The sequence below is a fragment of the Scyliorhinus torazame genome, chromosome 3 (genome assembly GCF_047496885.1).
Source record: "Scyliorhinus torazame isolate Kashiwa2021f chromosome 3, sScyTor2.1, whole genome shotgun sequence".
Classification (NCBI taxonomy): Eukaryota; Metazoa; Chordata; class Chondrichthyes; order Carcharhiniformes; family Scyliorhinidae; genus Scyliorhinus; species Scyliorhinus torazame.
The window spans coordinates 238,482,308-238,493,932 of NC_092709.1; the positions used below are offsets into that span (position 1 = coordinate 238,482,308).

At 45.5% G+C, this 11,625-nt stretch overlaps 1 protein-coding gene across 1 annotated transcript in view; it reads right to left on the bottom strand.

Moving 5' to 3' along the window:
* Window positions 1-11,115, bottom strand: part of LOC140409014 (granzyme K-like) — a 30,230-nt gene extending 19,115 nt beyond the window's left edge. Inside the window, exons 1-4 of the mRNA XM_072497042.1 lie at window positions 11,056-11,115; window positions 9,453-9,597; window positions 7,764-7,917; window positions 1,815-2,087 (exon numbers count right to left, since the gene is read on the bottom strand). Of these exons, the coding sequence (XP_072353143.1) occupies window positions 1,815-2,087; window positions 7,764-7,917; window positions 9,453-9,597; window positions 11,056-11,113 (630 nt within the window). The 5' untranslated portion in view covers window positions 11,114-11,115. The remainder of the gene's footprint in view (window positions 1-1,814; window positions 2,088-7,763; window positions 7,918-9,452; window positions 9,598-11,055) is intronic.
* Window positions 11,116-11,625: the final 510 nt, after the last annotated feature.

The window sequence follows — 11,625 nt, forward strand, 5'->3', positions numbered from 1 at the left end:
CACACATCCCAGCAGCACCCTGAGCTCCTCCAGCACACACAAACGACCAGCACCCTGAGCTCTTCCAGCACTCCCACCCCACCAGCACCCTGAGCTCCTCCAGCATGCCCACCCCACCAGCACCCTGAGCTTCCCCAGCACACACACCCTAGCAGCACCCTGAGCTCCTCCAGCACACACACCCCACCAGCACCCTGAGCTCCTCCAGCACTCCCACCCCACCAGCACCCTGAGTTTCCCCAGCATACACTCCCCACCAGCACCCTGAGCTCCTCCAGCACACACATCCCAGCAGCACCCTGAGCACCTCCAGCACTCCCACCCCACCAGCCCGCTGAGCTTCTCCAGCACACACACCCACCAGCACCTGGAGCTCCTCCCGCACACACATCCCAGCAGCACCCTGAGCTCCTCCAGCACACACAAACCACCAGCACCCTGAGCTCTCCCAGCACTCCCACCCCACCAGCACCCTGAGCTCCTCCAGCATGCCCACCCCACCAGCACCCTGAGCTTCCCCAGCACACACACACCAGCAGCACCCTGAGCTCCTCCAGCACACACACCCCACCAGCACCCTGAGCTCCTCCAGCACACACACACCCCACAAGCCCCCTGAGCTCCTCCAGCACTCCCACCCCACCAGCACCCTGAGTTTCCCCAGCATACACACCCCAGCAGCAGCCTGAGCTCCTCCAGCACACACACCCCACCAGCACCCTGAGCTTCTCCAGCACACACACCCCACCAGCACCCTGAGCATCCCCAGCACACACACCCCAGCAGCACCCTGAGCTTCTCCAGCATGCTCACCCCAACAGCACCCTGAGTTACTCCAGCACGCCCACCCCAGCTGCACCCTGAGCTTCTCCAGCACTCCCACCCCAGCAGCACCCTGAGCTCCTCCAGCACACACACCCCACCAGCACCCTGAGCTCCTCCAGCACTCCCACCCCAGCAGCACCCTGAGCTCCTCCAGCACTCCCTCCCCACCAGCACCCTGCGCTTCTCCAGCACACACACTCCACCAGCACCCTGAGCTTCTCCAGCACACACACCCCAACAGCATCCAGAGCTCCTCCCGCACACACCCCAGCAGCACCCTGAGCTCTTCCAGCACACAAAGCCCACCAAAATCCAGAACATGTCTGGAACAACATGACATGCAGAAGTCAGGAGTTTGCTGAAGAAGGCCTGGGGAAGCCTCCAGAGTTGGGTTTGAGGCCGCCAGCAACCCTGAACCTGGGACACTACAGCATTGGGAGTGAGGGACATATTTCAGGAGGATCCTCTAGCTTCAGTGTCATCGAGGAAGCTCATCTTCCATCCTCAGCATGTTTCTGGAGATCCATCTTCTTTCTTCAAAGGTGGGTCAGTGATGTTGGGCCTCTTTTAAAAATGGTACCCAGATTTGATGGTGGGATGAGCATCATCAAACTGCGCCACCACGGAATATGGCATTAAACCCCCGGGTGCCCAATTGATGATGTCGGGGACCAGGAGGATATGGCACGGTTTACAGTTGAACCCCACAGCGAGAAACACTCCCTGTCCCTGCCGCCATTATGGGATTTAGTCCCAGATCGGAAAATTTCTACCGATACTTTGCTTATTCCAAATGCAATGAAAGCCTTCCAACAGAGAATGTAAGTATATTATATAAGCTAAATAGATTTAATTAATTAATCCTTTTAATAGCTCAAGAATAGATTGATGATAATCTTGAAGCACATTTTATACAGCACTAACTAAAGTAACCGATTCTAATAGTTCTGCTCTGATATTGCAGCCACGTTTTACACAATCTATCTTACCTGGCATGCATCTCTTCCACCTTTTCTGTCACCAGCACAGAGCATGTTGGTGGTTATCACAGGGTTGTTGTTGTAATACATTTGACTGTTGCACTTTCTTCTGTTAATGATGGTTACATTTACTTCCTTAAGGTTGTCAGAGAGTCTGTTTGTGTTTACATTTGTCCTTCCCCATCCCACAACTGTGCAGATAGTTCCACCTTCCACATCCAAGCCATTTTTGGGCAGAGGTAGGACTTTTACAAACTTGTTAAGTTTTGCCTCAGATTGCAGCTGTAATAAGTAAAGATAATTGTTACGTTTTCTTTCACACACCAAAGTCTCTGAAATGAATTATTTATCTTTCACATACTCTATGACATGAAGAAAGTGCTGGATTCATTCACAGGTCAGTTAACAGCTATGGAGGGATCATAGAACATAGAACACAGAACATAGAACAATACAGCGCAGTACAGGCCCTTCGGCCCACGATGTTGCACCGAAACAAAAGCCATCTAACCTACACTATGCCATTATCATCCATATGTTTATCCAATAAACTTTTAAATGCCCTCAATGTTGGCGAGTCCACTACTGTAGCAGGTAGGGCATTCCACGGCCTCACCACTCTTTGCGTAAAGAACCTACCTCTGACCTCTGTCCTATATCTATTACCCCTCAGTTTAAAGCTATGTCCCCTCGTGCCAGCCATTTCCATCCGCGGGAGAAGGCTCTCACTGTCCACCCTATCTAACCCCCTGATCATTTTGTATGCCTCTATTAAGTATCCTCTTAACCTTCTTCTCTCCAACGAAAACAACCTCAAGTCCATCAGCCTTTCCTCATAAGATTTTCCCTCCATACCAGGCAACATCCTGGTAAATCTCCTCTGCACCCGCTCCAAAGCCTCCACGTCCTTCCTATAATGCGGTGACCAGAACTGTACGCAATACTCCAAATGCGGCCGAACCAGAGTTCTGTACAGCTGCAACATGACCTCCCGACTCCGGAACTCAATTCCTCTACCAATAAAGGCCAACACTCCATAGGCCTTCTTCACAACCCTATCAACCTGGGTGGCAACTTTCAGGGATCTATGTACATGGACACCTAGATCCCTCTGCTCATCCACACTTTCAAGAACTTTACCATTAGCCAAATATTCCGCATTCCTGTTATTCCTTCCAAAGTGAATCACCTCACACTTCTCTACATTAAACTCCATTTGCCACCTCTCAGCCCAGCTCTGCAGCTTATCTATATCCCTCTGTAACCTGCTACATCCTTCCACACTATCGACAACACCACCGACTTTAGTATCGTCTGCAAATTTACTCACCCACCCTTCTGCGCCTTCCTCTAGGTCATTGATAAAAATGACAAACAGCAACGGCCCCAGAACAGATCCTTGTGGTACTCCACTTGTGACTGTACTCCATTCTGAACATTTCCAATCAACCACCACCCTCTGTCTTCTTTCAGCTAGCCAATTCCTGATCCACATCTCTAAATCACCCTCAATCCCCAGCCTCCGTATTTTCTGCAATAGCCTACCGTGGGGAACCTTATCAAACGCTTTTCTGAAATCCATATACACCACATCAACTGCTCTACCCTCATCTATCTGTTCAGTCACCTTCTCAAAGAACTCAATAAGGTTTGTGAGGCATGACCTACCCTTCACAAAGCCATGCTGACTATCCCTGATCATATTATTCCTATCTAGATGATTATAAATCTTGTCTCTTATAATCCCCTCCAAGACTTTACCCACTACAGACGTGAGGCTCGCCGGTCTATAGTTGCCGGGGTTGTCTCTGCTCCCCTTTTTGAACAAAGGGACCACATTTGCTGTCCTCCAGTCCTCTGGCACTATTCCTGTAGCCAATGATGACATAAAAATCAAAGCCAAAGGTCCAGCAATCTCTTCCCTGGCCTCCCAGAGAATCCTAGGATAAATCCCATCAGGTCCCGGGGACTTATCTATTTTCAGCCTGTCCAGAATTGCCAACACCTCTTCCCTACGCACCTCAATGCCATCTATTCTATTAGCCTGCGGCTCCGCATTCTCCTCCACAACATTATCTTTTTCCTGAGTGAATACTGACGAAAAATATTCATTTAGTATCTCGCCTATCTCTTCAGACTCCACACACAATTTCCCATCCCTGTCCTTGACTGGTCCTACTCTTTCCCTAGTCATTCGCTTATTCCTGACATACCTATAGAAAGCTTTTGGGTTTTCCTTGATCCTTCCTGCCAAATACTTCTCATGTCCCCTCCTTGCTCGTCTTAGCTCTCTCTTTAGATCCTTCCTCGCTACCTTGTAACTATCCATCGCCTCAACTGAAACTTCACACCTCATCTTCACATAGGCCTCCTTCTTCCTCTTAACAAGAGATTCCACTTCTTTGGTAAACCACGGTTCCCTCGCTCGACACCTTCCTCCCTGCCTGACCGGTACATACTTATCAAGAACACGCAGTAGCTGATCCTTGAACAAGCCCCACTTATCCAGTGTGCCCAACACTTGCAGCCTACTTCTCCACCTTATCCCCCCCAAGTCACGTCTAATGGCATCATAATTGCCCTTCCCCCAGCTATAACTCTTGCCCTGCGGTGTATACTTATCCCTTTCCATCCTTAACGTAAACGTCACCGAATTGTGGTCACTGTCCCCAAAGTGCTCTCCTACCTCCAAATCCAACACCTGGCCTGGTTCATTACCCAAAACCAAATCCAACGTGGCCACGCCTCTTGTTGGCCTGTCAACATATTGTTTCAGGAAACCCTCCTGCACACACTGTACAAAAAACGACCCATCTATTGTACTCGAACTATATCTTTTCCAGTCAATATTTGGAAAGTTAAAGTCTCCCATAATAACTACCCTGTTACTTTTGCTCTTATCCAGAATCATCTTCGCCATCCTTTCCTCTACATCCCTAGATCTATTAGGAGGCCTAGAAAAAACTCCCAACAGGGTGACCTCTCCTTTCCTGTTTCTAACTTCAGCCCATACTACCTTGGAAGAAGAGTCCCCATCTAGCATCCTCTCTGCCACCGTAATACTGCTCTTGACTAGCAGCGCCACACCTCCCCCTCTTTTGCCTCCTTCTCTGATCAGGCGAGTGAATGTTTTGTGTGTGGAAACAAAGAACAAAGAAAAGTACAGCACAGGAAGAGGCTCTTCGGCCCTCCAAGCCTGCGCCGACCATGCTGCCCGTCTGAACTAAAATCTTCTACACTTCCGGGGTCCGTATCCCCCTATTCCCATCCTATTCATGCCCCTTAAACATCACTATCGTCCCTGCTTCCACCACCTCCTCTGGCAACGAGTTTCAGGCACCGACTACCCTTACTGGAACTGGAGACTATTACAGAGGAACAAACATGAGCAGAACAAAGGGAAGGTGGATGAGAAAGGAAACAGGTTTTTAATGTTGTTCACCTGTAATGTCCACCAGTTCGGATTCCCTCATAGATGCTGCTTGACCTCCTGAGATTTTCCAGAATGTTCTGTTGTTTTTGATTTCCACCCTCTGTACCTTTTGTTTATACCCCAAAATAATGTGGTATTTTTTGATGATAAACATGATAACAATTTGTGTATCATATCTTTTCTGTAATTCAGTTCTTCCTAACTCTTTATACGTATGAACATGGAACTTTGGTCGGTTAAATTCCCTTAATAGTCATAAACATTTACCTGTGAAAGGGTAAAATCTAATTCAACCTTTTCTCCCCCAGTAATTAGAAACCTTTGTATAGTTTGTCCAAATGTTTGACCATGAGCTGGTTTAGCACACTGGGCTAAATAGCTGGCTTTGAAAGCAGACCAAGGCAGGCCAGCAGCGTGGGTTCAATTCCCGTACCAGCCTCCCTGAACAGGCACCGGAATGTGGCGACTAGGGGCTTTTCACAGTAACTTCATTTGAAGCCTACTTGTGACAATAAGCGATTTTCATTTTTTCATATCTGACTCTGGACTCAAAATCCATTTCTCTCTGCACCGATTCTGCCAGACCTGCTGAGTTTATCCAACATTTTCTGATTTTATCCCATGATTCTGTAGTCTCCATCTTAATTGGCACTGCCAAGCATGTTCTCGTTGAGAAGTGCTTGCACCACAGCTCACGGAAATATGTAAGAACTACGTTAGTGGGAAGAACATCGCAGCATTTCCCAGTCTCACAACCAGGCTGAATAGAAAATGCACTGAGGGAAATGGCCCTGAGGAAGAGATTCAAGGATCAGAGAGGAGCAGGGAACAGGCTCATGAAGAGCCTAAAAACCAAAATTTCTCTTTTTTTTTGGACTGGAGAATCAAGTCTGGAGGTCTTCTAACTACTGCAGCTCCCAACCATGCAGCTCATGAAAAAAAAAAAGAAAATCGCTTATTGTCACAAGTAGGTTTCAATTAAGTTACTGTGAAAAGCCCCTAGTTGCCACATTCCGGCAACTGTTCGGAGACGCTGTTATGGGAATTGAACTGTGCTGCTGGCCTGCCTTGGTCTGCTTTCAAAGCCAGCGATTTAGCCCTGTGATAAACAGCCCCTCTAATAATAATAATCTTTATTTGTGTCACAAGTAGGCTTACATTAATACTGAAATGAAGTTACTGTGAACAAAGTATTAATTAAAAATGCTTGAGGTTTGAGTTATCTTTGGGCGCAATTTAACAAAAAAAAAGAGTCCAATGTTGTGCGAATAGCGGGGTGTTTCTCGGTACCTGGAGTGCCGAGAACGACCCCTCTATCAAATGGGACTTTGTTTTTGAGGGGCCCCTGCCGAGGCCGCACTTACATTAATTTGCTCGTCAGCGCATGAAGAGATCGGGGTGCATTTATTGGCCATAATTAATTGCTGTTTAGAAGGTGGTGGTGTCTCGAATCGCTATAGTCCATGTGTCATAGGTCATGAACAATGCTGTTCGGGAGGGAGTTCCAAAATATTGACACAGCAACAGTGAAGGAACAGTGATATCGTTCCCAGTCAGGATGGTGTGTGACTTGGAGGGGAACTAGTACGTGGTGGTGTTCCCATGCACCTGCTGTCCTTGTTCTTCTTGATGGTAGATGTCATGGGTTTGGAAGGTGCTGTTGCTTTAATGCAACTTGTAGATGATATACAGCATTGCCACTGTGTGTTGGTGGTGTATGTTGGTGGTGGGGGGAGTGAAAGTTTATTGTGGTGGATTGGGGTGCCAATCAAGTGGGCTGCTTTGTCCTGGATGGTGTCCTTCTTCTTCAGTGTTGTTGGAGCTGCACTCATCCAGAGAAGTGGAGAATATGCCATCACACTCCTTGCTTGTGCCTTGTCGATGATGGACAGTCTTTGGGGAGTTAGGAGGTGAGTTGCTCGCCTGTTCTGGCAGCCACAGTATTTATATAGCGAGTCCAGTTCTGTTTCTGGGCAATGGTAACCCTAGGTTGTTGGTAATGAGGGATTCAGTCACAGTAATGCAATTGAACGTCAAGGGATGATGGTTAGATTCTCTTTTGTTGGAGATGGTCACTACCTGGCACTTGTGTGGCGTGAATGTTAATTGCCGCTTGTCAGCCCAGGCCTGGATATTGCCCAGATCATACTGCATGGGAACATGGATGCTTTAGTGTCTGAGGAGTTGTGAATGGTGCAGAACATTGTGAAGTCGTCAGCAAACATCCCCATGCCCACATATGCATTAAAAATAATTTTAATTGAGAAATCTTATGCAAGTATTCAACATTTAGGAAATAAAGAAATTAAATGGACAAATGCAACTGGGGACATTATGCAATGAAATATTATTCATTTTAAGGAAAATACAAGGTACAAGGTATATTGGCAATGAAATTAGGGGATTGAAAATGATTTTGTAGTTTGACAACGGAGTTTAGATGGAAGCATCATTTATTCTATTTCTATTATATATCAGAATAAAATGAGTGTAAAATTGGAAATAATTAATTAAAAATCACATACTTGGAGCAGCATGATGTCATTTTCAAAGGTTTTACTGTCAAAGCGAAGATGAGGAATTTTCTGCTTCACCGCGAGTCTTTGAGCTGATTTGTCTTTGTCTCTGCTCAGTGAATCTGTTCCGACAACTACCGTAATATTTTGCTGTTTAAATTTGCTAGATGTGATATGAAGAGGGCACATTAATTACATAAGCAGTAAACCTCACTTTAAAATCTTACCTTAAAATCCCAGAGCCACTCATCATGATTTCCCAATTATTTCAATTGCAGCAAACCCATTTCAAAATATTCAATTAATTCATGTTTATGATCTCTGTTATAATGTCCGCATTTTACAGAATCCCAGAATTTCAGGGCTGAAGGAAGCCATTCAGCCTGTCATGTCTGCACCAGCTCACTGAATGGGCAATTCACCTCGTGCCATTCCCCTATTTCTCCCCTGGTTAGGAGTCTCCTAAACAACATTATGACCAGTATGACATCTTCCATTTCTAGAATACTCAGGACAATATACTGAATAACCAGGCTGGTCATTAAACCTGCTATCCAACTGATCAGTGGGGTGCAGATCCAGGGCCTTGTGGATTGACAACAGCTTGATCCTTGATACAGCCAGTCCCAGTCCCCGACAGAATCCCATGGCAGTGTATAATGCGGAGCAATAACAGACGCCAAGGAGCTCCCAGCACAGACAGCAGCAGCAGCGGCTCAGTGTTAGAAGCACGTTGTCCTGAGTCAAGGGTCAATTTAATCCCATCATCATTTAGTATAAGAGGAGCAGCCTCCACCAATCACCACAGACCTTCAGGGAGCATTTAAATATAAGTCATAGGAAAGCACAATTAGGAACAGGGACAAGCATAGCACTGAGGAAATGTGGGAAGTCTTATAATTTGAGCACTTTATTTTCTATACCTAAAATAAGTATATTGTTTGGAATACACAATGTAAGTATCTCATACTGTTTCAATAGATCATGAAACCTTTCAAGAAAGGGAACACTCATTGTTGTGGTTTTTTTCCCCCCAATCAGTTAAAGTATGTGGCAAAGTCCTGTTGGGCAAAAGGCTGTGGTGGCAGTGAGAAGGGGTGGGGGCAGGGGAGGATAAGGCTGAGATGCAGCCACTGCAGTTGATCAGCCAGTGAAGAGGTCCTGCAGCTTCTGCTCTCCAAAGCGTCTTCCAACAGTTACTGTGGAGACACAGCTGGGTTTGCATCACAGACAAATTTATCACAGTAGCACAAAGGGTGGCACGGTTATGTGGATTGGCATGTTAAGTTGCCCTAAGTGTCCAAAAAGGTTAGGTGGGGTTACTGGGTTATGGGGATAGGGTGGAGGTGCAGGCTTGGGTAGGAAGCTCTTTCCAAGAGCCGGTGCAGACTCGATGAGCTGAATGGCCTCCTTCTGCACTGTAAATTCTATGATTCTATGATCCTTTACTATTCACAAATATCAGTGGCTGTTCGGTTGGCAGCCAAACAATAGCCTAACAGCAGCGTTACTACTGAAGGTAATGAGGAAATTCAGGGTCATGAGAAATGCCGTAGACTGCCATATAGAAGATATAAACTACTTATAGATCAGCAAAGACTGCGTAAACCTTGACTGATTCTATCACAGGAAAAAGGCCCAAAACACTAAACTGCTCTGAAAATGGTTCATACACAGATTACAGTTATTGTAACTTACCGGTTGCAGTGTGCTGCCGTGAGTACCCATCCTGGTTTGATTAATACTCCTCCACACACATGACGTTTATGAAGTTGGATTGATGCCATGTAAGGTTTGGAATGAGGTCTAACATTTTGACCCCCGATGATTTCCACACAGTCATCTGAAAGAACAAAAACAGAGAAACTGGATATTGCCTGAGAACAGAACTGTGACTGATATAGAGAACACTACAAGTGCTGAAGTGTATAAGGTGGTCAGAATCACTAATTGCTTCAAACTGGGTTGAATCTGGGGAGTAAAAATGTTGCTTGCACCTGAAATTTAGCGTTGGACTTTATCTCTGTGGAATGGGAGAGCTGTGGATGCCCCTTGGCCTGGAAAAACAGCTCTTAGATTCTATCTACAGCAATTTAGGCAGCGAATTACTGACAGTGAAGATCATGTAGAACCTGCAAAATATACAATCCTCAAAGGGAATGAGCTCTGGGCTAGCAGCAGCTGCCAGCTGCTTTGTCGAGCCATGAGGAGCATTCCTGCTCCTTCCAACTCCACAAAATACTGAAGGGGTCATAGTTTGGAGCCATTTACCAATGGCCTACAGCATTCTCTGTCGAGACCACTGGTAAGACTACTTTAGACCTGGTATACATGATGGCAAGATGACAAAAACTCTGTCCAATTGTACTCTTTATAAAAAAGGCAAAATATATTTGATGTAAATTTGATCTGGTTCCAAGACATTGAATTGCAGCTAAAGAAATCTATTTCTCTTCCTCCCACCTCTCCTGAGGTGTTACCCCATGCAATGGTGCAATTAACAGCCACTAAATCCCTTCTAGGACTTTGCTCCAGTGGCACTCTTCACGTACACAATGTGGGGTAATCTTTTCCCCATCTGCAAGGCTAAAATCACAACATGATGGAATATTTGACACAATGGAGCAGTTCAGTTGATCAGTGCCTTTACCTCCCAGCCACTCTGGGGATGTGGAACAACTCATTTTGGATTTAAAGTGACAGCTAGATGAGAGAAAAGTGGACAGGGAGATCAGGTGATACAGAGGCCACCTGTCAGAAGCAAGAGAAACCTTTCAGTAACAAAATATATAAGGGTGGGATGGGTGTTGCAAGGGATGCTAAAGGGGCAGGGTGGAGAACCTATGACAGAGGAAGCCTTTTCTTATCGGGCTCATCAGAGCATTATTCATTCTGGCCGCAATAAGGTTTTAGAACTTACCTGAGGATGCGTCAGTTTCCCACCTACTCTACCTGGTGTGCCAGCTAAGCTTTAAAATACATTCAGTGACCATGGGACCCCTGGCTTATATTTCTTAATCTAGAGTCTGGTGGTAGCTTCGTCCACTCCCAGGCCAAGGAATTAAATTTGGACTGGGAAGAGAATGGGACATAGAGCTGCTCCTTTTTAACTGCTCCTTTCATTTTATCCTGATCAAAACGAGTTAAAATTCCCCATTTTATTATCATTACACTTCCAGCAGTTACGTTTTTAAAGCTCACACTGATTGAAAGTTTCTGTGTCCAATACAAACTCACACATACATTTCAACTAATAATTCCTATCAATATAGCTTGGACCAAAATACTTAGACATACTTACCGCCTGGTGTTAGGAAGTAAATAATCATTACAGATCTGAATAGAGCCTGAAATATCATCGTTGCAGTCAATTTGTGAGTGGTGAGTGTACGCACCTTCTGTCTATTTATAACAAGGATTGAGGATGTGGTTTGCCAGTTATGTTCAATGTGTTCTTTAATATCTTCAGTCCCTCAGTTTCTCATGTTTAAAACATGTTAATTCCTCATTTCTGACGAAGACTGACAGCAGTGAGCAATGTGAAGAACAGCTTGATCAGTGAAGATAGTTGGGAAAAACTGATGAGACAGAAGACTGAACCGAAAAGGGGAAATAAATAACTAAAAACACAAAGTCAGGTTTAAACCAATGGGTTTTGGACAGTTCACAGTTCTTAATTTTCTCTGAGGTTATGTGCTTTTTACTGAGCACTCTTTTCATTATTTTCCTAGTGTTAGTCCGTCCTGCCGAGAACTGATACTTGAGCTAGACTGTTCTCCAATATTATTAAGATGGAAGAAAATTATATAATGTCTTGCATGACCTCAGCTTGTCCAAATTGCTACACAAGCAATGTGCTGACTTTTTCCAT